At 38.2% G+C, this 27,397-nt stretch overlaps 1 protein-coding gene across 1 annotated transcript; it reads left to right on the top strand.

Annotated features, from left to right (window-relative positions):
• Nucleotides 1-90: 90 nt before the first annotated feature.
• Nucleotides 91-25,705, top strand: LOC102786242 (signal transducer and activator of transcription 4-like). The gene is made up of 24 exons (XM_087830215.1): nucleotides 91-156; nucleotides 259-443; nucleotides 4,579-4,714; nucleotides 9,172-9,270; nucleotides 11,650-11,742; nucleotides 11,830-11,908; nucleotides 11,997-12,082; nucleotides 12,197-12,348; nucleotides 13,015-13,173; nucleotides 14,947-15,039; nucleotides 15,126-15,185; nucleotides 15,295-15,315; nucleotides 16,675-16,768; nucleotides 16,884-16,928; nucleotides 17,869-17,952; nucleotides 18,026-18,124; nucleotides 18,705-18,840; nucleotides 22,317-22,369; nucleotides 22,560-22,654; nucleotides 23,421-23,557; nucleotides 23,739-23,930; nucleotides 24,037-24,082; nucleotides 24,180-24,285; nucleotides 25,042-25,705. Exons 2-24 carry the CDS (start codon nucleotides 316-318, stop codon nucleotides 25,063-25,065), a joined length of 2,217 nt encoding a protein of 738 aa, XP_087686341.1. The 5' UTR covers nucleotides 91-156; nucleotides 259-315; the 3' UTR covers nucleotides 25,066-25,705.
• Nucleotides 25,706-27,397: the final 1,692 nt, after the last annotated feature.

Raw genomic sequence — 27,397 nt, 5'->3', positions numbered from 1 at the left:
GGAGGGGCCTTCTGAGTACCTGAGAACAGCCACTGAGGGGAAATGAGGTCGCTTCCTGATCTGAGAGGCACATATAAAAAACGAAAGTCAGCGCAAGGGAAACAAGTGCACATGGTAGATGAAAGCTGACAGGAAGGCAGCGCGGAAACGTCTCAGGTAACAAACACGAGGAGAAGCGACATTAAACGATCAAATAATTACATACAATAAATAATCCGTAATTTTAGATAATATTTAACATGTTATTCATGTTTTTAGAGCACTCTTTGGTGATAACGGGTGTGTGCATCGCGTGGTGTCCGAAGGCACAGCATCATGAGCCAGTGGAAGCAGATTCAACAGCTGGAGATCAGACTCCTGGAACAGGTGGATTACCTGTATGACGATAACTTCCCCATGGACATCAGGCAGGGGCTGGCCAGCTGGATCGAGTCTCAGGACTGGTGAGTCTTCATCTATGTGCAAAGAAGTGTGGGAAAAAAAGTCTGTATTACAAAAAAAGGCAGCTGTCTTCATAGGCTGAAAGACCACATGGTATGGAGGACTGAAGCAGCCAAAATTAACATTAACTAAATACACAAATGAATGACTTAGTACATAAATAATTATGCAATTAGGTACACAACATGTAATATCAATGTTTTTCTTTTTTTTATCAAAGTATTGTGAACTATTTATTTACTATTTACCCAATATGTCTGTCTTTTCTTTCTTCTTTCTTTGTAATGATTGTAATATAGCAGTTTATGGGTGGGGATGGTTTAGTTTTAGTATCAGTTTTATTTTTTGTAATGTAATGTAAGTACAAAATAAACCTACGACTCTGTCACATAGAGTTATCATCTTCAGTCAATAAAATACATATTTTTCTTTTATTTCAGTTAACTCAAATATTTATTTTATTCATTTTATTTTAGTTTTAGTTGACTATAATAACCTTGTACATAAGACTAAAGATAACCAAATAATAAGTATGTGAAAATATATTTAGGATATGAGTCTGGTGTTAATATGCTGGCAAACAAGCAAAGAATCAACTCCATAAACACTCACAATGTCAGCCGTTTATATTTGTTTAATAAAGCATAAATGTCTAAATAAATATTCTTTAAGAAAAATACTTAAGGAAAATTGGAGCAAGGCAAAATGATGAAAAAATAATAATTTAGAAATGAGTAACTTGAAATTAAAATGGATGAATAAATAGAAGAGGCAATAATTCAAGGAAATAATCCTATGTAATAGTTCTGAAGCAAAATAAGACAGAAATATTGTCTATCAAATATTTTAAGTGTATAGATATCTATTTTTTAATGGGTCTAGGCTTTTTAAATTTAAATCCAGAAAAGCAGGAGGTTTTGATCCAGACGTCTTCTGAAGCTCAGTGAAAGTTTGTGCAAACATAAACGATCACCTGTGCATCAAAAACATGTTGACAAAGCTGAGTTCAAATCGCTGAGTTTATACTTTTGTTCAGTTGAAGCTGATTGATCAAAACCATGACTTCTTGGTTTTACAGCCCACAACTTCACGTCATAGACCTCATTTCCTACAGGAAGCTCTTTTCAGTGAAAAACCCGCTGTAGCTGCACCTTCTTCCTTATCAACGAGCTGCAAACAAAGTCAGAGAACAGTGATCATTTATCACCCACAGAGTGTTTCCTTTTAGCTAAAAGGAGAGTAAATGGATGCTTTTAGTTTTTGGTTTCAGCAGGATTTAGGAATGATTGTGGTCTGAGTTAAAGTACATTTTTCAACGGTGCTGGGCAGGTCTGAGAGAACCTGCCTGAAGGCTCTTCCATTCCTTCACTAAATAACATGTACATAAGGCTACAAACCTTTGAGTTTTGTTCCACAAGAAATACAATTTAAAAAGTCCAAGAAATGTATTGAAGACATAATTTTTCATAGTTTTCTTATTTTTTTTCTTATACAAAGAAAAGTTACATGTTTCTTGTTGTTTTCAAAACTTAAAAGACCTTTTTCCCCTCAAAGATTATTGGTTAAGTTCAGTCTAGAAATGCATATATCAGAAATAAATAGGTTATGTAATGGTAGCTACATTTATTTTTTAAATACAGTCTATGATTTTTAACTTGGGAGTAGAAGGATCCTGTTATGTTCGCCATTCATCCCCTTGCGAACGGCGCTGTACGCCTAAGTGATGTCACATCTGCTGTAGCAAGCCATGTTGGTGTTGTGTCAGCCGGTCCTGCAGCTGTCGATTTCTTTAAAATGGTCCATTGTGCTACTGCTGGGTTGAAGAGACAATACCAGTGCGAATGTGGAAGTCTCAATTGCGACATCTATTGCTCACGGGAATACTGCAGGGGGAATTTGCACCCTAAGTACTGGAATGAAGGGTACAGAGCTGTGGCGGCATCATTATCAGCATGAGAAGAGAAAAACAAAGGAGACAAACTTACTCTTGAAGTCTGACTTCAGTGATCATTCAAGGAACTGCAGTTTTCGTTTTTTTGGGGCAAGTTAACAGGTGATTCTAGATTTCCCATAGGTGTAAATGCTGTCTGTCTCTCTGTGTTAGCCCTATGACCAGTGTTGGTCAAGTTACTTGAAAAAAGTTCCCCAAAAAAGTAATCCCGTTACTTTACTGATTACTTATTTTCAAAAGTAATTAATTACTTAGTTACTTTTTAAAAACATGATTTACAAGCTGAATAGGTGATAAAGCGATAGATCTTTCAGCCCAATTCTACTTTTTCTACATAATCCATCATACAAAATGTAATCAAATGGAAAAGTCTCTTTTTAAAACTTGTTTTGTTAGTTTTAATCTTTTAACTTTATGCATGAAGCAAAATTTTAATTATATGCACCATTCTCTGACTGGAAGAAATTTGTTTAACATTTAAACCTATTTTCTGCACATTCCAGCACGTTATATATATATATATATATATATATATATATATATATATATATATATATATATATATATATAATTTTTTTTTTTTTTTTTGTGTTTACACTCACTCTTTCAGATGCAAGTAAAACACAGCAGAAAATAAATAAAGTCAAAGACTAGCGGTCCTTTTGCTCTATTTTCACCTGTAAAGCAGGAGTAGAGTAGGCGGAGGTTTATCCTGGTGCAGGTGTGCCGCAGCGGTCAGTGGAAGGATACGGCAGTTTCTCTGTGAGTTTCCCATTACGTCGTAGCTACTCGGTGCTTGCTCGGAAGTTTAGGGGTTTTTTTCGCTGTAAAAAGAAGTTTTCTTCCCACGCACAGCGGACACTAATGTTTTTGTCACTTTTTATGGAATCAAACTCAAAGTAAGGTCAGTACTTCCACGCTTTAAACGCTGCACGCTCATACTCTCTCTGCACTCGATATATGATCCATTGTTGATCTGCACACAGCTGTTGTCACGAACGTCGCACTCGCTTACGTCACTGTCATGAGACATTCTCGCAAGAAAAAAACGGTTTTAGTAACGCAGTAACGCAGCGTTCCTACGGGAAAGTAACGGTAATCTAATTACCATTTTTGCAATAGTAATCCCTTACTTTACTCGTTACTTGAAAACCAACCCTTTATTGGAAGAAAATGGATGGATGGACAAAAGTACCACTATTTTTTGACTCTTGAGCAAGGAACTATTCAATTCAGTTTTATTTATATAGTAACAAATCACAACAGCAGTTCCCCGATGGCACTTTATGTTGTAAGGTAAAGACCCTGCAATAGTGCAGAGTAAACACCAACAACTTGCTCACTTCTGTAAGCAAGCGCTTTGGCAACAGTGGAAAGGAAAAACTCCCTTTTAAGAGGAGGAAAACTCTGGCAAAACCAGGCACAGGGAGGGGCAGCCATCTGCAACTGGTCTGACTGCAGTCTAAGAGCGAAGGGCTCTCATGGAGTGATACGGTACTCTAAAGTCATTAAGATAAGATGGGCCTGATTATTCAAGACCTTGTATGTAGCAGTAGATTTTTAGATTTGATTCTGGATTTAACAGGGAGCCAATAAAGGGAAGCCAACATAAGAGGAATATGCTCTCTCTTTCTAGTCAGTACTCTTGCTGCAGCATTTTGGATTAACTGAACTTTCAGGGAGTTTTTACAGTAGTCCACCCTAGATTAAATGTATGGTCTAGTAAAAAAATAATGAACTAGTTTTTCAGCAAAACTCTGAGACAGGATATTTCTAATTTTAGAGATATTGTGCAAATGTTAAAAAAAAAGAAGCTCAAAATTAGAGGTCATCCAGGTCTGGGAGTGCTCTCCAGGTCATCCAAGACTAGCACAGAGATGAGTCCACTCTCAGAGGCCATAAGAAGAAGGCCATAAGCTCTGAAACCTGACTGAAACTCTTCAAATAAGCTATTCCTCTGCAGGTGATCTGTTAGCTGTTTGTCAACTACTCTTTCAAGAATTTTAGAGATAAAAGGAAGGTAGGAGATTGGCCTATAATTAGCTAATTAGCTAAGATGGCTTTTTAAGTAACGGTTTAACTACTGCCAGCTTGAAGGCCTGTGGTAGGTGGTAAAGCAACTTCTTTGTTCTTCACAGCTTTTGTTGCTCTGAATCTCCTGAATGTGTCACTCTGTATACTTTTAGGGACACCGCGGTGAACGACGAGTCGATGGCTGGCGTGCTCTTCACCAACCTGCTGACCCAGCTGGAGAGGGTGCGCTCGCAGGAGCAGAACTTTCTGCAACGACACAACATGAAAATAATTCAGCAGCAGCTGCAAGTGAGTCCACCTCTCCCCCAGACATCTAATTTCTCAGCCGAGACCTCAGCACTTCAGATCTGCCTTTGTAACACAAACATTTGTTGGACTTCCTGTTTTCTAGGACAGGCTAGAAGCGACATGCTTGTTTTCTCACATGGTGCACTTACTGAGTGCTCCACAGATGACAAAAACAACTGCCACCCTAATGTGCCCCATACTGGAAAGCAGCCTTGACAGACAGATGTAGTGTAAATAGAGGAAGTGTGTATGCTCTACTCACACAGTTTTATTGACACATATTACAGAAGAAACGGGTGAGATTTTTACTACGACGTGATCATGTGGAAAGATAAAAGCTCAACGCGTGCTTTTAAAGCGTCACATACATGTTTACACAGCAGTGAATGAGACTGTTCGGCACACGGTAACGGCAGAAAGATGACAAAGATATGGGTTTCAAATCGCATATGGAGGAAAAGCTGGTTAGTTAGGTACTGGTATTTTTATATGGAAGATTGCAAATGACAAAAATACAAAAAGTTAACATAAATAAATGACTTGAATTATGAATTAATGTGCTGAAACAAAAAATATTAATAATACATGCTGATATTCAATTAATAGTGATTTTATCTAGTTAATATTATTTATGGTGGCTGCCAAAAATAATTAATACATTTTCATAATTTGAGTTTGTTATTTAATAGTAATATTACTGTTATCCATAGTGGATTAAAACTACCAAAAATATATATTTTTAAATAAATGAATATTAGTTCAAAACTACTGAAAAATAACTATTTTAAATTAAACAGTTAAGAGCTGTCTGAAATGCAGACTTTTAGCTTTAATTCAAGGGGTTTAACAATTTCTGTATTAACTGTGTAGGAGGTACAGCTATTTTTATACATACGTTATATTTTTAGAGTCTCAAAGGTAATTGGACGGTTGACTGATGACTTAATGGCCAGGTGAGGTCTGTGGTAAGGCAGGCCGGATTCTGGAGTCCTGAAAGAAAAATCTTTAAAACCAAGATAAAGTCTTACAAGAGTGAAGGGAAGATAAAAGTTTGGAGAAGGAGAGAAACCTGATCTGAAGCGTATAACATCTGTTAAACATGGTGGAGGTAGTGTGGGCACGGGCATTTATGGCTGCAGGAACGTGTCACTTATGTTTACTGATGATGTCACTTCTGATATAAGCAGCAGAATGGACTGTGAAGTGTACAGAGCTATACTCTCTGCACAACTGATCAGACCTAAAGAATACTAGCTGCTAGCAAAGAGCCCCACAGCATCTAAAATCAGACTCATGTTTGCGTCGTGCTGATTAAAGCAAATCTGATGATCAATGGTAAATGGCCTATATTTGTAAAGCGCTACTAGTTACTAGTCCCCCCTAGGGACCACAAAGCGCTTTACACACCCAGTCATCCACCCATTCACACACTGGTGGAGGCAGCTACAGTTGTAGCCACAGCTGCCCTGGGGCAGACTGACAGAAGCGAGGCTGTCATATCGCGCCATCGGCCCCTCTGGCCAACACCAGTAGGCGGTAGGTGAAGCGTCTTGCCCAAGGACACAACGACCGAGACTGTCTGAGCCGGGGCTCGAACCAGCAACCTTGCGATTACAAGGCGAACTCCCAACTCTTGAGCCACGATCGCCCCATATATCGCGCCCTGATAGTTTTACATAAATCACACGATTCAGCGCAGGCTGTGGAGCGCCAGGATGTTTTTGAGGAAGTATATGCATGTTAATCATTTCTCATGCAGTGTGATTACATCTGAAGAAAAGGCGCTTTTTTGTGTTTTTTTGTTGTTGAAGCCACAACTGTGAGCATGGATTCAACTCGAGCCAAGCTGCAAATCTGTAGAAGAAGTTTCTAGCTGAAGTTTGCAGACTTAAAAGTATGCAGGAGTTGTGGGAATTTTGCAAAGTTCGTAATTAGCTGCAGTTTATTTATGGCAGTCCAGATTAAGCAGCTTTAATTCTCATTTAAGTTGATATTTGTGGTGTTTCTACATGAGTTTCCTTTGTTTGTACAGCTCAGAAAAGAGGTCATGTTGGATTCTTTGCTCAGTACTTGTAGGTTATGGTGCTGCTCTGCCCGTGGCTTCTTGTTATTGTTGTGCACTTTTATCCACACACTGAGAGAAAGCGTTCAGCCGTGAACTCCACTAAAGCGTCCTCAATTTGGAGAAGTAGCCTCGTGGTGTGTACATGTGCCTGAGGTGAAAGGGAAGTAAAATAATTGCCGTGCTCACGAGTTGGGAATTGCTGTAAATGTGCAGCTTTCTGTTTGTGTGCTGCCTGAAAGCTGCAGCTCTGGTTTTTGCTGCTACTGTTTTAATAGCAGTTTAATAGTTAATTGAAGTCAGTAAAGAGCTTTTGCACATTGAATTCCTTTCTTTCATTGTTGTCTATAAACACTTTAAGTTATTCTCTCTGTCGATGAACCCTTTGAGGATGTCTATTCTGCCAGAGGAGCTTCTCAGGAAGTTCGGTTGTGGTCGTCACTCGCTTTTATTCTGGAAGAAAGACAGATACCTCTTGCAGAGTGAACCCTCGAGGCTTGTACCGCTGCTTCCTGTGAATATGTATATGTGTTATGTGTCAACACTTCTTAGAGGAAGTAGCTACTCCTGTGCGATAGTCGAGGGTGTTTGTGGCTTGTTGTTGTTGTTGTTGTTATGTGTTCATGTAACAGAGGAGAGATTTTAGCTCATGTTTGAATCTCTCTTCCATTCATGTTCACGCAGGGTCTTTCTTTGAGGGGAAATCCCTCGCAGTGGTAGGCGCACATTTTTAATGTGGCCTTCGCTGCTTGCTGAGGGAAAATGTCAGGAGTGTTGGGTTTGACTGTAAAGTACCCATAACAGCAGGAGAAGTATTTATAGTGAATTTTTGCTGAATAATGTAGGTCAGCTTGGTGAACGGTACAAACTCTGAAAGGATACCAGTGCATCACTGCTGCTGTCATAAGACTGAGCGTGTAGGTGTGTGTGCGTTTGTGCGTCCTCAGTCTGTCGTCTTACAGTGATGAAATATTAGTCACACCTGAAGGCGAGACAAAAACTTTCCCTCTTCCTCCAGAAGAAGTTTTTTGTACTTTTCTTGGTGAGCATTTGAATGTATGTAGAGGCCGTTATGCAGCTTCGGAAAGTTTGTGGCTTCTGCCGCATATATTAGCCATATATAGTCTAAAAATAAAGAGATTTAAAGATACAGGCATCTGGCAGGAAAGTATGGAGGCGCCAAACTGCCAAAATCAAAAATAAGTTGATTTTTAAAAAAATGAATGAATATACCATTAAAGGCATCATTAGAATACCGAATTCACAAAAAAAAAGATGATGTCATTAAAGGCAGAGAAACAAAATCTACAATCCCACTTATCAATATTTAGCAAATACAAAAACATTAAAGAATAATACAAGAAAAACAGGAATAAAAGATTTGGTAGTGTAATGTAATGACTTGGCTCCTCTTTTAATTTGTTTCTTAATTATTTATATATTATTTATTTATGTTTTTAGCTTCATAATTTTTTCACTGGTGTAGGTCTTTTATGGAAGACGTAAAGCGCAGAATGTAAAAAAACAAACCAAAAAACATCAAAAGGCCATTAATGACTTTAAAACCAATGAATGTGGGTATTTATTTATACAATATATGTTTTCTATTGATTCTACTTACTTTAAATTTCTTATTTTAATGATTAATGTCATTGCATAACTCTGTGATTTGCCTCATAAAAAAGCAAAAAAGAAATGTATTAAGAAAATAATGAAATAAATACATCTTTGAAGAAAAGGAGAAAATGCTGAGTGAATGAACGTAGATGGAATGGAGAAATAAAAAATGTGGCACTCATAGATATGGAATGCAATTTGAAACAAAAATAATAATTTGAGTCCTGAAGTCTATCCCTACTTAAGAAATCTAAGGTTTCTAGTGGACAATAATCCTCAGTTAGGGTTATTTGCTAAAGGTTAACAAGGTTTGTCTTAATGTTGCTTCTTTTATATTATTTTTTAACCTCATGGTGCAAGTTGCATCATTACAATTTTGATTATGCAACTTTTACATGTTTATAAATGAGGCTCACATCAGTTCTCTAATATCTAACTAAATGTTGTGGTTAAATTATTTGCCCTTAAAGAGTCGAACCTGGATGAGCTCCAAATATCTGACTTTATTTACTCAGCTGCTGTTCACGGAGAATACTCGTTTTGTGTCCAGTTAAACTTCATTCCTTTGTTATTGAAATAAAGGGCTTCCGCTCTGTCAGGGATTTCCTTTTCATCTCTTCTTCACAGATAAACCGACACTGTGGGAGTATTGATCATGCTGTGGTTGGTTTTATAGCCTACTTACACAAATGATCACATCATTAGGAAATCATTGGTTCGAAGGTTTTTTTCTCAGGGGGTTTTATAACTGAAATTTTCTCTGTTTGCGTCACTGTAGCTGAAATACGCCACCAATCCTGCTGTAATGGCCAGAGTCATCTCCACCTGTCTCAGGGAAGAGCGCCGTATTCTCTCCAGTGCCTGCATGCAAGAACAGGTTTGTCACATTGTCTGCCTCAGTGAAGGGAAAGTCCCTTTATTACAGTCTCTGCTGGTAAATCTGGGCCACTACCAGGAAGACTACACTGTAAAACATATTTCACACCCCCACCCTCCCAACCAGCCAGTTCACTTTATTCCCAACAATCAGTGTTTGGCTTTTTACGGTAATCACTAAAGTGTTTCTATTCCCGTGAACAGGATAACTGTTTGTTTTCTTAAGCTGGGTTGTTCCATAGAGACTGCTGCTTCACTTAGCTCACTGTTTGGGTTTAATGCACCATAACTTTATTGTTATTGGAACCAATAAAGAGTAATAAACTCACCTTGGACTACCTCCCCAGCACTACACAGCACACAGACATCATTAACACCTTTTCTTTCTAATATCCGTGCAAAAAAACGTTGTAAAGACCAAAAACTGAAGCAGTCATAAAGAAGTTTACTATATCGCCTTAAAACGTTTCAGTGATGCTTTGCAGCTTCTGCTCACATCAGATAACACACCTCTGTTATTGCAGGTTTAAACTCAGTCTGGTTTCAGGTTTCAGAGGAAGAAAGAGGTCTTCTATATGCAGATACTCATAGCCAGAGTTGAAACTTTAGAGAGTCTCTGTGCACAGAGGCTGTTTGTTCCCAAAATATTACCCACGCAATGTTAAAATTTAATGTGCCAGAAAAATGTTCAACACGTCCCAGTACACGATATGTCCAATAAATCGACTGTATACAAAAGATGCATGTAGCCACTGTGCTCATCCATCATCTTTGGAGTCCACATATTAACTAAATTTTCAGCTAACTTGAGAAAGCTTGATTACCATGCTGCATCCATGAACTGTACACAGACATGGCTACGTGCTAATACTATAATACCATGGTGAATATTCACTCACCCCAAAGCTGTGGACAGCCTCTACCTCAAAATAAACTGTGGTATTTCTCAGATAATTGGTTAAAAAATGCCTCAAAGGGATAAAGATCCAGTCTTTAATTGAGTCTTCAGTTTGCAGAGACCAAAACCAGTGAGTAACATGTTTTTTATTCATGCACTGGCACCCTGAATTTCCCCAAAGTTAATAATGTTTTCTTGTCTAAAGATGGCAAAAAAGCAACTTTAAAAAACATTCATTACACACTATATTAAACATGAACCCCACATGACCCTGAATCTTTTGTTGTGATTTGGCGCTATATAAATAAAATTGAATTGAATTGAACATTTCAACAGTGTGATTAATATCAACAGCTCTTAGTTATGATCAGTGTTGGGGAGTAACGGAATACATGTACCGCCGTTACGTATTTAAAATACAAAATATGAGTAACTGTATTCCGTTACAGTTACCGTTTAAAAAGGTTGTATTTAGAATACAGTTACTTTGTTGAAATAAATGGATTACACGGCGGTACTTCCCTGTTTCATATTGTGGCGGGTCAGGACTGTTTGGGTTTTGTTTGACAGCTACGTTCTGTTGTTCCAGGTGGCAGCGTTACGGTTGCCATGGTTACAGGGTGACGCTCTCTCTCTGCGTGTTTCCTGGGTGAGAGAGCGCCTGTTGTTGTTGTGCTAAGCTAATAGGCAGAATGCTACCGGTATAGCTCTAAAGAATGTAGCATCATAGGCAGTGTAGTCCGTGCTGCAGGGAGAATGGACTGCCATACACGTTATGTGTCTGTGAGCGAGGGAGGGAGAATAAGGAAAAGTACGAGCTGTCATCAAGCAAAAACGGGAGCTGGAAGCATGTAAATATAATAATAACCATGCAGCCAAGAAGAGTGCCTGACGAGCCCAGTTGTAAGTAAGCTATTAAGACTCGACTGTACACTGTGTTCGTGTTTTCCTCCAAAAACAATAAGTTCCGTTGGAGCAGCCTTTCAACGCCTCTCTCTGTCTCTCGCTAGCAAAGTTGACCCAGACAACAAAGTAAAGCTAGTTTTCGGCTACGAGCCCGACACGAACCGTATTAGCCAGAGGTCCCTTTACTACGGTTCGGAGCCGCGGACCTTCAGTAACAGTAATAAATCACAGCAATAGTACATTCATGTAGTTGTAAACAGCATGATAATATATTAAGTAATCCAAAGTATTCAGAATACGTTACTCTCATTGAGTAACGTAACGGAATACGTTACAGAATACATTTTGGGGCATGTATTCTGTATTCTGTAATGGAATACATTTTAAAAGTAACCTTCCCAACACTGGTTATGATGCTGTGGGAGCAGCACCAACAGACATATGAGAGTCATGTCATTAATGTTGATATGGTTAAATCAGAAGTAAATAAAGATTACAGATTACAGACTGTTCAGAAATACAAAGTTGTAAATAAGTAAATGTTTGGTTTTGGGTTTTTTTTGTTTTTTTTTACAGGGTCCTCTGGAGAAGTCTTTGCAGAACTCTGTGGCATTTGAGAGGCAGAAGAACATGGACAACAGAGTTGGGATCATCAGGGGCAGCGTACAGGTAACTCAAACACCTTCAATACAAGATGGAGAAAACACAAAGCTGAATTTTATTGATGAATTTTACACAAAAAATGTCTGTTTCCAGTTGATGGACCAGGCTGTGAAATACATCGAGGACATGCAGGATGACTTTGATTTCCGCTACAAGACCCTGCAGTCTCGAGGTGAGCCATTTTACAAGGTGTAAAAATAAAACGTCATTTACTATTTTAGAAGACTTATTTCATACTACTGTTTTTGTGGTTGTGTCAGAATCAACTGATAGAAACTCTGACGTGATGAAACAGGAAGTAACAAGGCTACAGGAAATGCTAAACCGGCTTGACTTTAAAAGGAAGGTACGCACATGCAAAGCTCTGAAACGTGACAAAAATATATGCAGGTGTACAAATAAAAAAATCATTCACAGTGTGTTGATCAGCCATAAACACTGTATTTCATGCCTTTGTTAGGAGATTTTATCAAAGATGGACGTTGTGATCAAAGAGATTGACGACCTGATGACCTCTCAGCTCAACCCCGAGCTGCAGGACTGGAAACGAAGGCAGCAGATTGCTGCCATCGGGGGTCCTCTGCTCACCGGGCTGGAGCAGCTGCAGAGCTGGTAATGACCTCCAAACAAAAAGTCAGAAATCCTTACTGTTAATGCTAATGAAGTACCTCGTATGGAGGCCCAAAAATGCCAAAATAATATTAATAAATTATGTCATTATATCTGTTGCATTTGTAATAGTTAAGTACCATTTGTATATCTGCTTTTATATAGATATATGGAGGACCAACACCAACTGAAATAAATTCATTATACAAAAAAATAAATGTATACATTATTTCTAATAAATATTTATTTATAGATTGAATATTAATTTCCCAGTACATATGACACCCTGTGATATATACTGTAAAATCTATGCTATATGTCACCCAACTTGACACGAATATTACTTGGTTGACTATATAGCTAACTCATTAGTATAATTACTATGGAAGCTTGTTTCTGTGACTGAAAAACGCTTTGTTTTTGTTTGGTTTTTTTATTTCTTTTAATGGCCATCCATAACTTGAAGTTATGGATGGCCATTTCTCTTTTTCAGTGGCAGAAATGATCTTCTATAATTATCAGTTGTCAGTTAAGTAGTTTACTATCGAGCAAAATAATTGAGTATATTGTAACTAACTGGCAGAGGTAACGGATTTTAAGGTGGCACTATGCTGTTAAATAAAGATCAGATAAATTCTCTGCCCTCATCCTATTCTTCGCTTCTCTCAGGTTCACCCTGACTGCCCAGAGCCTTTTCCAGATCAAGCGTCAGCTGGACAAACTGGGGGAGCTGGTGGTGAAGGTGACCTATGAGAGCGACCCAATACCCCTGCAAAAGCCTCAGATGGAAGAGAGAGTGAAATATCTCATCTACCATCTCATCAAGAGGTACCAACACAGCTCAGCAGAAGACCTTTTATTCCTTTAGCATTTGTGAAAGAAATCTGTGTTGCATGTGGGGGTATTTCTATGATTTAAATTTTTTTTAAATGTGGTGACACAGAACTAGAATATTTAATTTGAAATGAATACAAGGGGGCAGGATGTCCTGTGCCCTCATACAGATTACATGAAAATTAACCAGAGCTGGCAAAAGTATAGACATTCTGTACTTAAGTAGAAGTACAGTTAAAAAATACTCCTGTAAAAGTTGAAGTACTGATTCAACTTCTTTACTCAAGTAAACGTTAAAAAGTACTGGCTAAGAAATGTACTCAGCGTTAAAAAGCAAAATTATAGAACCTTAAAAAACATCTCAACACCTATTTTTATGCAAAGTAAAGTGAACCTTGTACTATATTAATATAATAATAAAATAATATCAGCAGGAATACAAACTTTATTTCAGTCTAAATTTTAATTCTAATAAAAGATACTCTTGAAGCAGGTAAATAGAACATGACCAGAGGGAAAAAAGCTCTGTTTTCTGCAGGGTGACTGAAATTACCTGCCGTTCGTCTTCTGTATGGCTAGCTAGATGTTGAAGAACCTTATGCACACCTGCAGTCGTTCGTTGTGCCAAAAAAACAAACAAAAAAAAAACAAACAAAACACCGGCCCACTTTAACCCTGACTATGGCACATGGTTTTGCCTTTTTCACCTATTTTTATGCAAATTCCCCGGATAATTAATACGTGAACAGGATTGCCTCTCATGTGTTACTGGTTAGGCTCAGATCGGTTTGATGTTTGAAGCCCCTCGGTGATGTGAAATAATAACTCCCCTCAAATGCATCAAACCAAATATAATAAGCCCATTTTCAAAATGTAACAGAAATAGAATAGAAAGTCAAGATATTTGTTTTAAAATGTAGGGAGTAAAAATAAAAGGCTGGAAGAACAAATACTCAAGTAAGGTACAAATAACTAAAAATTCCACTTAAGTACAATAACAAAGTATTTTTACTTCGTTATTTCCCACCTCTGAAATTAGCTGCACAAAAAATTAAACCCTGTTATGAAAAGAAGTATTTAGATGCTTTTAATTTATTAAACAAAACTAAAATTGAAGTAAAAGTGCAATAGTTTGAGTAGCAGAATCTACTTAGAGTATGCTGAATCACAGTTATTGATTCTTTTTTGTGTATATCTCTTTGCTGCTGCAGCTTGAAATGATTTTAATGACCTGTTGACAGCTGCGTAGCTTCATCTATAATAATAAGAGTAGTGATTTAATGTTGGGTCTCATTAGAGAAACTGTCAGAGCCTAACACAAAAACCCCAGTTTTGCCAGGAGTAAGATGGAGGACAATTAATTAATTAGTGACACATTCACTGAGATAAGAAAGAAAGAAATGGTACTAGATACCACTGAAGCTGTTAAGATATTAGCCGAAAGATAACCTATATAATGAAACCAGAGGCGGTCCCAGGATTGAGCCTTGAGGGATGCCACACGGGAGAGGAGGAGATGCAGATGTGTAATAAGCAGTGCAAGGGATCCCAGCCCAATTCATTATTGTGCAGAACAACTTTCAGTGCTCTGAAAAATGAAAAACATGACTTCCTCCTCTACTTCAGCTTCTGACAACACATTAGACAATAAACCGAAAGGTGGTAACTACCGGAGGAGGAACACGGCCAGCTGTGGTTTGAATGTTCTCTCTCAAGCTCGGGGTGTTAAAGTGAAATTGTAAATCGAGGTGTGGGTTTTTTTCACAGCTCATTTGTGGTGGAGAAGCAGCCATGTATGCCCACACATCCACAGAAACCCCTCATCATTAAGACTGGAGTACAGTTCACCACCAAAGTCAGGTATGGTGATGTGACATCTTGTTGTATCAGGATTTGTTTCAGCTGTTGGGTTACAGTTTGTTTCAGTTTATTCTGATTTCTTGCAGACTCCTGGTTAAACTTCCAGAAGTGGATTATCAGCTGAAAGTGAAAACAACATTTGACAAGTAAGATGATTCATTTTCTTATTAAATGGACCCCACAGTAAACCTGTCTTCATTGCTTGAATAAAAATAAGGTAAAAATGTTGTGTGCTGTGCTTGTGTGTTTCTGCAGGGACCTCCCCCCGGGCAGAGTGTGAGTACAGCGTGCTACTACTAAATGTCCGAGAACAGGAAACAGCACCAGATTAAAAGCAACCTAATCTGCTCGCTTCTGTCTTCAAAATTTATTATTCCTGGACTCTAATACAGTAGTTAGGCATGGTTTAGTGAAATAATACTACTTTATCTAATACTGGACCTTAGAACCCCCTCATTTAATTCTCTACATGAAATAACCTGTTTTAGCTTCTTCCTCTTTAAGACAACTTCTGATAGGCTCCCCCTTATAAGCAAAAGGTTTGAATAGCAGGTGGGCGGAGCATCTGTGCCTGAGGTATTCATACAGGGATATCCACTCTGATTTAACATCATACAAATTCAAGACTGGAAAAAAAATGAAATGTCTGTAAGGGGGTAGAAACTTAAAGATTAAAAGGCGAAATCAGCCCTAAAGCTTCCTGTTTTATGGCTTCACTGGTGTGTTATTTGTTTGTCGTTACCAGGTGTAAATATGGTTTGAAAAAGCACTTGGAAACCAAACATGCACCTCGGGGGAACTTTGCCTCTAACTTCCTGTAAAACCAGATGCAGAAAAAACATATTATTGGGTTAAAGTCACCTTAAAAGCTATAGGAGTTCACTGAAAGCAAATGGATTAAAAAAGAAAAGAAAAGTGACGACATCAGATTGAGAATGTTTTCTCAGATGTGAATGAATACAGGCATGCTGTAATAGATTTACATGTTCTCTTGCTTTTTTCCTCGGTTCTCAGTAGGATACAAAGCAAAAATACTCAATATTCATTAAGAACCAATTGCCTGGACTTCACTTTTATAGAAGTAGCACTTCTTCAATTTTTGCTGTTTAAACAGCTGGTGTTTACTGCCACCTTCTGGTGGTGTTAGCCTGATACCGCGGACTGGAACAGACAGGAAAAGCAATAGGAAATAGGAAGACAGGAAACATGTACTTGACTTTGTTATAACTTATTGACTTGTCAGTTATTCAAAAATCCATAAAGATATGTGGGCTTTAAAGATTTCATCCGCAAATTATAACAAAAATTTTACAGCGAAATGTAATCAGCTTGGTTTTCTTTTATAAATCTCTGTTTTAGATTTATACATGTATTGACAGATTATATACGATGTTATACATGGCAGGAAGGACCATCTGCAGCTGAACCTTCTTAAAATCGCCCTGATTTAAAAACCCTTGCAGTAAAATAAGTGGAGTGTTTTATTTTGAAAACTACATACAGATTTTAAATATGGTTTATGTTATTGTCTAAAACAATCCACAAACACTTCATCCTCTGAATTAAGTCCATCTTATAAATGGATGCTGGTAAACATTGATAAGAAAATCAAGTTTTTTCTCCTTTTCTCCTTAGAAGTCGTCAGTTTTTCATCCTGACCAACAACACTAAAGTTATGGACATTGAGGACTACTCAAACGGCTGCCTCTCAGTGGAGTTCAGACATCTGGTAGGACAAAACTCTAACAAATGTTGACAGTTGTTTAACTGGTTCTTTCATTGAACCTTTAACCATTTATTTAAAATGGTGTTTAGTCATCTCACTCAGAGTTTGTGTTTTACAGCAGCTGAAAGAGAAGAAATACATCAACGGCACCAAAGGGAACGAGGTAAGAAATGTAGATGATGACCTACGGAGGACAAAAACTGCCAAATAAAAGAGACTCTGTAAATAAGTTCATATTTAATAAAGTCCACAAAAAGTGTAGGGATTTTTTTTATTTAAAAAATAATGTAAATTGATATTTTTTTTTGTATAATTTTGCATTTTTTTTGTACTATTTGTAGTATTTTCTTCCCATAAAATTTTCTATTTTATTTATTATATTTTTATTATTTGCAGTGTATTGTGTGTATTTGTATTTCTAAAGTAAATAAATCATTATTTTAAATCCATATAGGTCTTATTCATTTATAAAATATGACCTTAATTGATATTCAGCTGCTTTTGGATGCCCTTCATGACACAACCCCAAAAGAATTTGTGTCTTTTCCCAGTGATCCTTTTCCTGTTAGGAGAATGCATTATGCGCTACACTATTCCTCATTCCTCATTTGCCTGTATCTACATGTATTATTATTTTTTTAAGCATACATGTATTATTTCCCCTTGGTCTCTTCACCCTATTTATTTCTGCAAACTTTTTTAATTCAACTTTTATTTTAAAGGAATACAGCTAAGAGTGTCTCACTGGGACAGTTTTTCACCTGCTTCATGGTTGATTCAGAAATACATCATGTAACTAATACATTTAAATAAATGTAAACATTGAATGGGAAAGTAGATAAATTAGGGAATTAATACAAAGGTAAGTAAATATTGAAGCAAAACTATCAGTGCCATAGTTTGTAAATGATTTAATGTATTGGTTTAATTAATATTTAATGTATTTAATGACATATTAATTGATGTATTGCATCATTTGCTCTTGATTTGGCAGTTTCTGTCCTCCGCAGTGACCATTAACGCTGCTTCAGATGGATTTGTGCATCATATTCAATGAATCTGCCTTTGAACTCCAGTTGATGTTTCAGTGTTTTATTTTTCAGGGCCTGCTCTCTGTGACAGAAGAACTTCACTCTCTCAGTTTTGAGGCCTGCTTCACGGTGCAGGGCCTCACCATCGACCTGGAGGTCAGCGGCAGAGCAGATCTATTTCAAACTTGTTTTTGTTGCTGTTCATTTACAATTTATTTTTATTTTCCAGACGTGTTCCCTGCCGCTCGTTGTGATTTCCAATGTGAGCCAGCTGCCTGGAGGCTGGGCCTCCGTCATGTGGTACAACCTCCTGACTGATGAGCCGAGGGTGAGCCATACTGGACTTGTTCTAAAAACAGAAAATTCATTCATTTGAAAGTTTAATTACAGTTGAGCTGAATCAAACATAAGCTCACTTTCAGCTCAACTTATTTGAACACACCTGGACATCTTTGTTAAAAGCCTTTGTTTTTATAAATTCATTTCTATTATCTTTAAAATAAAATATAATAATAAATAAAGAAACACAGATTTTATTTTTTCAGTCGACCTGTGTTGTACGGATCTTCACAGGGCATTTCTGCATTTTTCAAGTCTCTAAAATTGGTTTTCCCAAAACAGATGCGCGATTAACAGCATCAAAATGACATAAATTACAAATAAATCTTGCAATTCACCCCCATTTCCTGAGTTTAACATCAGTTCATAAAAAAAACTGCTAAACAAGAAGAAAACTGACTTAAATTCCAAGTCTTTGACTTCCAGAGCGTGACAACAAATTCTGCTGATGTTCCATTTACTCTGGTTCTTCTGTAACTGCTGCTCATGTTCTCCAGCTGTTTTGGAGATGTTTGTTTTCATTTTTTATGCTTCACAGCCTCCCTCACCTTCTCCATCTTCCTCCACAGAACCTGGCTTTCTTTGGGAACCCTCCTCGGGCCAGCTGGAGCCAGCTCTCTGAGGTCCTCAGCTGGCAGTTCTCCACTTTTGCCGGGCGAGGCCTCAACAAAGAGCAGCTCACCATGCTGGGAGAAAAGCTCTTTGGTATGTTTGTCTTTCAGTTTTGTTCTTTCGCAAAGGTTGAAGATTAAGAAAAAACAAATAAAAAATGTGGCTTTAAAGTCGTTAACCTGGAAAAACGTTTTCCAACACAGCAAACAGTAAAACATTATACTTAAGAAGACAACTGCAAGCTAACAAGCTAATTAGGACAGAAAGTTAAAGCTGAAGGCAGAAACATCTAAAGAGAGGTGGGAGAGTGTTTACTTGTTTATGGAGGGTGAAGCGACACCTCTGTCATTGTGAAACCACACGCCAGCAGAGATATTCAAGCATGTAGGTGGTGCAGAGACTCCAGAAAGTCGCTCAGTTTAAAAGGGGAAGAACCAGAAACGTTATTCGAGCCAAGTATCAGATTGGTCCAAGTCAGCATAGCAGAGAAACTCTGAGGGGCGATCACAAAGTTCTGAGAACAGGTCTATAAAAATGAAAAGCCTTACCTCATTTAAATCCAGTGGATCACCCTTCCAGCGTGGCTGTTCTTATATATTGCTGACCACTTCCGCTACTCGCTCAACCTCAAGTTTATGCATAAAGCAAACACGTTTGCTTCAAGCTGAGCCAGACTTCACGTGAAACAACAGGGAGCTTGGTCTGATCAGTCACAAAAATCACTCTAAAAGACCCAAAGTAGCATTAAAGGTGATGAACAACAGCGTTTTGTTTTTTGTTTGTTTTGTTTTTAACCCAATCAGATCCCAACAAATCAAAACAGCTAAAAACGAAGCTGAAGCTTCTTTGTTGCTCTGTTTTCTGTATGCTTGTAACACTTTAATGTTTCAGATCATCAAACAGATTCACGTAATACACAAAGATAACACAAGTAAACACTAAATGCAGTTTCTAAATTAAGGTGTTTATTATTAAGGGATAAAGATCCAAACCTACATGACCCTGTGTGAAAAAGTGATAAACCTAATAACTGTGGAGGAAGTTGTCTCATCTTTGTAGAATTGTTGTAGTTCAGCCACATTGGAGGGTTTTCCAGCATAAACCACAGCTTCTTTAATTGGATTCAGGTCAGGACTTTGAGCAGGACACTCCAGTCTTCATTTTGCTCATGATAAGTTGCTTTTTGAGGTATTTAGTTTCAGTTTGTCAAACAGGTTCTGTTAAAGTGATTTCTTGATTCAGCAGGTCTGCCAGTAATCAGGCCTGAGTAAAGTTTGCTTTCCCAACGATGTGGTTAATCACAATTTAACAAAAGGGGCGATCACCTTTTCAACCAGGGCCAGGTGGGTTTGGATAACTTCTCTCTTAATCAATTAAATAATCATTTACATTTAAATATTTTACTCGTGCTGTGTTCTCTAATATTAAATTAGTTGTATAATCTGAAACATTTAAGTGTGACAAATATAATAATAATAATGATGGATTACATTTATATAGCGCTTTTCGGGACCCCCAAAGCGCTTTACAATTCCACTATTTTCAATTCAATTCAATTCAATTTTATTTATATAGCGCCAAATCACAACAAAAGTCGCCTCAAGGCGCTTCATAGATACAGAGAAAAACCCAACAATCATATGACCCCCTATGAGCAAGCACTTTGGCGACAGTGGGAAGGAAAAACTCCCTTTTAACAGGAAGAAACCTCCAGCAGAACCAGGCTCAGGGAGGGGCGGGGCCATCTGCTGTGATTGGTTGGGGTGAGAGAAGGAAGACAGGATAAAGACATGCTGTGGAAGAGAGACAGAGATTAATAACAGATATGATTCAATGCAGAGAGGTCTGTTAATACATAGTGAGTGAGAAAGGTGACTGGAAAGGAAAAACTCAATGCATCATGGGAATCCCCCGGCAGCCTACGTCTATTGCAGCATAACTAAGGGAGGATTCAGGGTCACCTGGTCCAGCCCTAACTATATGCTTTAGCAAAAAGGAAAGTTTGAAGCCTAATCTTAAAAGTAGAGATAGTGTCTGTCTCCTGAATCCAAACTGGAAGCTGGTTCCACAGAAGAGGGGCCTGAAAACTGAAGGCTCTGCCTCCCATTTTACTTTTAAATACTCTAGGAACAACAAGTAGGCCTGCAGAGCAGGAGCGAAGTGCTCTAATAGGGTGATATGGTACTACAAGGTCATTAAGATAAGATGGGGCCTGATTATTTAAGACCTTGTATGTGAGGAGCAGGATTTTGAATTCAATTCTGGATTTAACAGGAAGCCAATGAAGGGAAGCCAAAACAGGAGAAATATGCTCTCTCTTTCTAGTCCCTATTCATTCACTCTCACATTCACACACTGGTGGAGGCAGCTACAGTTGTAGCCACAGCTGCCCTGGGGCAGACTGACAGAAGCGAGGCTGCCATATCGCGCCATCGGCCCCTCTGGCCAACACCAGTAGGTGGTAGGTGAAGTGTCTTGCCCAAGGACACAACGACCGAGACGGTTCGAGCAACCTTCCGGTTACAAGACAAACTGCCAACTCTTGAGCCACGATATGCAAAACGCAAGGACATCAGGAAGGGGGCAGCAGTTTTACACCCCGCTGTATATCGCCTGCTCCTGATCTGTCTGCTCAGCATCCCACTGTGTGAAAATAGCAAATTGTATGAATATAAATGAATTAAGGCAAAAAACAAACAAACCCTGAGATCTCTCTCTCTCACACTGGTTCTGTACTTTCATCTTTATTGTAGCTAAACATCCTTTTCCTTTCCTTAACCTGTTTGGTTAATAATTTTGCTTTACCAGGATGTAACATATGCAGGAAGAGATGGTGACAGGTTAACCTGCAGGTGACCAATGATTCTTTCTCCCAGCCACTGGATAGAAGTCACACTCGAGGAAGTGCATTCGCTTCTGAACTCTACAAATAATCAAAATTGGGGACATTGTGTGAATTTGGAGAGCGGGCATCTCTCGCTGATGGAGCTTGATGGATGATCAGATGTTAATTTTGTGAAAGTATCCCAAGCTGTTGGAGGAGTGCTGGGAGCATTTCATCGCTGGCAGAGGAGACTGTTCCGAAAGAGCTGGGAGCCAAATTGTCCCCATGTCAAGGATCCAGTTCACTGCTGATTACTCAGACCTCACAGGATTCATTCATTTTTTATATGCATTATCATGCCACAGACTCTGCTCTACGAGATAAATAAGCTCCAGGATGAAAGATATATTACCTTTTATTGAAATTTCCCAGATTACTATTGAAGCCTATGAAAAAGGCACCATGACAGGCCGTTGCGCATGCGCTGCGTTTTGATTCGGTGGGTTTGTTGTTGATGAGAACTCGTACCTCAAAGCCTCAAAGCTTCATGACAACACGCTGTTTGTCTCGGAAACTGTAGTAAAACCACTTTATGCCCACACGGGGAAGGTCACACTAGTACAGTAGTGCTGCTGCTCACAGAGTTCAAAGGATTTTCTAAAACAAGTTCAGAGAATAACTAAAAAGCTGCTGACCTTGTTTTCCTGGGACGGCCATTTATGATAGTTTCTCTTTGTCTCTGTAGGTCAGCATGCCTCCTGCAGCGACTATCAAGTGTCCTGGTCCAAGTTTTCCAAGGTGAGTCTTAGATAATATGAGCATGAGCGGCACAGTACCATTATTTTCTGCGTTATTGTGCCATCTAGTGGCAGTCATAAAACCTTCTGCTGTGTCGTTAATGTTGGTCATGTATTTTTATCCCATATCGTATCTAATTTCAATTTAAAGTCCGAGAAGGTTCTCACTCTCTTTTCTTCCAATCATACAGGAGAATATTCCAGGGAAGCCGTTCAGCTTCTGGATGTGGCTCGACTCGATCCTGGAGCTCATCAAGAAGCACCTGCTGCCGGTCTGGAATGAGAAGTAGGTCATCGTGTCCCGGCTAAAAGATCATAAACAGAAAATGTGACAACTTCTAAAAACAAACAAACCAACAAAAACAACTCCACAAAAAGATGAAAGGGCTATTAGATACATGAACCGCTAGCATTAACATATATGAAGGACCAAAACTGCCAACATCAGTTGGGAAAGACAGAACAGTTAGATACATTTATAAAATATTAATATATTTAACATTACAATAAAATTAATTTTCATTAAATTTATTAACATCAATATGCGTTCTTGCTGTGAGCACAGCATCTGGTGTTAACCAATCAGAGACAAGTTTAAGCCCTCATTTGCATAGAAGGAAATGCAAAGGACAAATACATGTAAAGTAAATACACAGATGAATAAATACAGAACTAAATGAAAACAAAATGTGGCATAAATATACATTTCTATTAGGTAATTAATGCTTACATTTATTAGCTGTTAGAGGTTTTTTAATTTTTAAGGTTTTTTGGGGGGGATTTCTTGTCTTTTTAGAGTTTAAATCAACAGAAATTATTATGAGTTCAAGTGTGTATGTCAGCCAAATTTAGACGCCTTTATAAAGGCTTTATCCCAGAAAATAGCATCAATGGATGTCTGCAGGTGCCAGATATCACCTGCAGACTACAACCCTGTCTTAGAAATGTGCAGCTTCAAAATGCATTAGGATAAACTTCGTATGAATGGCAGATCTAAAATGTGGCTGAGACCAAAAAACCTACATTTCTTTTGTCTTTCACCGCCTCCGCAGCTACATCATGGGATTTGTGAGTAAAGAGATGGAGCGAGCCTTGTTGAAGGACAAAGAGCCAGGCACGTTCCTGTTACGCTTCAGCGAGAGCCACCTCGGCGGAATCACCTTCACCTGGGTGGAGCACGGCGATAACGGTGAGATTTCCCATAAACCAACATCATCAGACTACATGTGGTAATAAAATGCAAATGTATACGAAACCTTTAACTATGGTAAGACTGTTAAATAAACTTTGTTGATAGAAAATCTGTGCGGTTTTACTTGCTTTGCTGACAGTGGACAACAAAGTTTGCTAACAGTACCTTTTCACACCAGGTGAGGTGAAGTTTAACTCTGTGGAGCCTTACACTAAAAACCGGCTCAGCGCGCTTCCGTTCGCCGACATCATTCGAGACTACAAAGTGATCTCAGACGGGGTTGTCCCCGAAAACCCACTCAAGTTCCTCTACCCCGACATCCCCAAAGACGAGGCATTCGGGCGGCTTTACAACAGCCAGCCCAGCAAAGGTAAGATCTAATTATGAGGTGAAGTGTTCAAGTTTTTGCTGGGAAACTCTCAGGCTAATTCTCAGGTCTAATTAAATATTAATATAAACCTCTGTTAAACTTCCAGTGCATCCTTACATCCCATCAACCCTGATCCCCATCTCAGAAATGCGGTGAGTTCATATTTCACTCAAGTTGAGCTCAGTTAACTTTAAACAGAATTTTAAAACAGGCTAAATGTATTTTAACGTCTCTTTTAATGTATTTCAGCTCCAACGCGAGCACCACCCCGCGGTCGTGTCAGTCTCCGGAGCCCCCGATGACACCTGGAGAGTTTGACATGCTCAATGAGCACCTGTGCTTCGACATCGACACCGTAAGTTTACATTATTGTACTTAGTGGATAATACTGGTAATAATATGCTCTTTATTATTGTAAATGAATAAGACACTGTATGTGTCTTATAACTCTTAACTCTTATCGCTCTGTGCAGTAGAGCTAAAATAGAAAAAGGTCAAATGTGGAAAACTTCTGGAAACCTCATAATAAAAACAGTAAATTCATTATTCTGCTTGTTTCAAGTCAACATAGTCTATAAAAGATCAGAAGTTAGAGACTGGGTTTTGTATATTTTCTATATTTAAAGCAAACATTTTTATTATCGTTAAATCCTCAGCGTAAAGACTGAGACGACAGTTACATCAGAATTATTATCAGCTCAGAATAAAATCTGTAGTCTCTGTGAGACTGTGAACAGTGCAGAGACATTACTGCAAACCCTGTTGAAACATGGCACACTGATCAGTGATTGATGAATTGTTGTGTTGTAATCAATCACACTGATGGAAAGTTGTCTCACATGAGATGATGTGAATATTCATGAAGTCAATGTTTTAGGATTTTAAATTTGGATTAAATGGAGTTTAATTGTTTTTTGTGTTTGCCGACAGTCTGACTGTAATCAGATTACATTTCTTGTTGACCTGTGATCGCAGGCTGAGATTAAATAATTGAAGACTACCTCTGATCAGCCTTGCTGAAACGGAAGACTGCTTTTTGGTTAAACTCAGAATTTGTTGAATCTGTCCCGATGTTATGCCGCTAATATTTTTCTTCTTTTTGCGTTTACAGATGAGCTCTCCATATTCAGAGTAAAAAGAGGGAAAAAAAAACATTTGCATCTGGAGCTTCTTTGAATCCTTTGTCAATATCGTGACTCCTGTGAGGCTGTTGTTTTTACAGAGTTTGTGGTTAATGTGTTTTTAAAGAATATTTTGCTTTGTTGTCCATGAAAGAAAAGTTTGTATCATGCTGGTTTTGTGCCTTTAATATTTTGCATGTTCAGTCATGTTTTTCTATAAGAAATGAATTGTATATAAATCAATCTGAACATGTGTTTATTGTTTTGTTTGTTTTTGTTTTTTGTAGTTGACATTATTTTGATACTTTATGTCTCCATCTGTCTCTTTTACCTGTTTGTTATTGGCAAAAAAAGTTAAATACACGCAGTGTTTTGATTCCCTTTGTCTTAAACTCATTCACACAGTCGCTCAGCTCTTCTGCCCCCTGCTGGCCACCTCACTGAAACAGCACCGAGGTTTTGTGCTTTTATTTCGAAAGCAGTAGGAAGTGAGACGTTGGCATGTAGCAGCAGCTGCTGCTGCTTGGCGGTTTTTACTTACGGCGTTTCTGGAGAATCACGTGATTCTCGGTGATTGTTGAAGGGTGAGGCTGTATTTCGGCTCTTGCGGAAGTTAAAAACAATAACAAAAAAAAAACAAAAACCACCGGCTGAGATGTCTCCATAACGTGTCCTCTCAGAGCCCATGTCCCAGTGTTGCTGCTGCTGCTCAGAAATTATTATCATAAAGAATAAATCATTATTTATACCATGTTATTCATGAATCCCCATTACTCCTAATCAGATGATTGTATGTGTGAACCTCTGACCACAGTCAGGTTATTATGCAACAGCATGGCTGTACATTTTTTTTAAAGAATATGTTGACTTAAAAAGTACAACTTTGTATTACAGAAGATCAAAAATGCCAAAATAAAAAGTAAATCTTGGTGCTTTGACTGACAGGTGTGTTCAGACACAGGCAGGTGTTAAATGTCTTTTCGGCATTTCCACTCCTTCGAGTCCCAGAATTTGACCTCTGGACTCTGTCTCTGTGAGTTACACCTGTGTGAGTAATGGAGGGAACTTGTGAGCTGAAAGCTCAGCTCCCCATCGTCTCATCCAAATATGGCCACTTCTAGTTTAAAGAAAAGTAACATGGAAGCGGGGCTGGTAGGTGGAGCTACAGCATTTTTCAGTGAATGGATGGGGGTTCAGTGCCAGTTCTTGTCCAGGAATGCTTCTGCATGCAGACTGAAGGACCGAGGGATCAAACCCTGGATCTTCTGATTAGTAACGCAGGTGCCAAAAGTAAGACCTTCTGTACTTGAGTAGAAGTACAGATGCTAGTGTTTAAAACATAATCCAAGTACTGATTCAACTTCTTTACTCAAGTAAAAAAGTAGTGTCTCTGATATGTACTCAAAGTAAGAATGTACAGCTAGCTCTTTGGAGGACTTTTCTACCAGCTGTTTTTGTACAAAGGCAACTGAATCTTGTGCTGTATTAATAATAAAATAACATAGTAGTATAAACTTTATTTCAGTATAAATTTTAATTCTAATAAATGTGTTCAGCTTAAATCAGTTAAATAGAACATGAGCAGAAAAAAGGAGGATAATAAAACATAGCTCTGTTATTTTTTTGTTGCCTACATTGTAGAGCAGGGTTCTCAAACTTAAATGAGCTGTGGGCCACTGCTGACACTGTCATCTCATGTGAGGACCATTTTAGTGTTCAAGTAGTACAAACAAATGAGAAAACACCCACAAATATTCCCAGTGTTATGTTTGTTTTTTCAAATTTCAAATATTGTACAACAAGACGAAACTGCAAATGTGAACAAATCCCCCAAACACATTGGGACTCTCTTTCTGGCCAGACTTCTGGCAGCACTTCTGCTGTAAATTCTTTTGTATTTAACTCAATAGAAATGCAGACATAGTTTTTGACTGCTAGTGAAAATAGTTTTCCTTACAAATAATTCTCTCACTGAACTATCAGCCAATCCCTCAACATGTTTGTACTCTCTGCTCATATTGCCTTCATATTAACTCATTTTTTGCTTTTTAAATAACTTATTTTAGCATTGCACTCAACAACAAACAAATCTTCCCTAGCAAAAAAAGTAACTTCAAGAGCCAAACTGCATTATATATCTTCACGTCAATATAGTGGCACCCGGGCTGCCAGTGTGAGACCCATGTTGTAGAGGGTAATTTTGTTTCTAAATAGGAAAAAGGTTGTTGGGAAGAGATTACAGGGATTTAGCAGTGTGGGGGAAAGTGCAAAAATCCAAAACAAAGACACCAGACAGTACAGACCGATACAGACACAACAGTGCAATAGAAATGTGCAGAAAGAAAA

Source organism: Neolamprologus brichardi, chromosome 16 (assembly GCF_056152115.1).
Source record: "Neolamprologus brichardi isolate AB-2024 chromosome 16, ASM5615211v1, whole genome shotgun sequence".
Classification (NCBI taxonomy): Eukaryota; Metazoa; Chordata; class Actinopteri; order Cichliformes; family Cichlidae; genus Neolamprologus; species Neolamprologus brichardi.
Note: the sequence above shows the minus strand (reverse complement) of the source record. Positions and strands in the feature narration are given on the sequence as shown.

Coding starts and splice junctions, on each gene's coding strand:
- LOC102786242 (XM_087830215.1), top strand. CDS start 316: ATGAGCCAGTGGAAGCAGATTCAACAGCTGGAGATCAGACTCCTGGAA. Junction 13,174..14,946: donor ATCTACCATCTCATCAAGAG/GTACCAACACAG, acceptor TTTTTTTCACAG/CTCATTTGTGGTGGAGAAGC. Junction 18,125..18,704: donor TCCTGACTGATGAGCCGAGG/GTGAGCCATACT, acceptor CTTCCTCCACAG/AACCTGGCTTTCTTTGGGAA.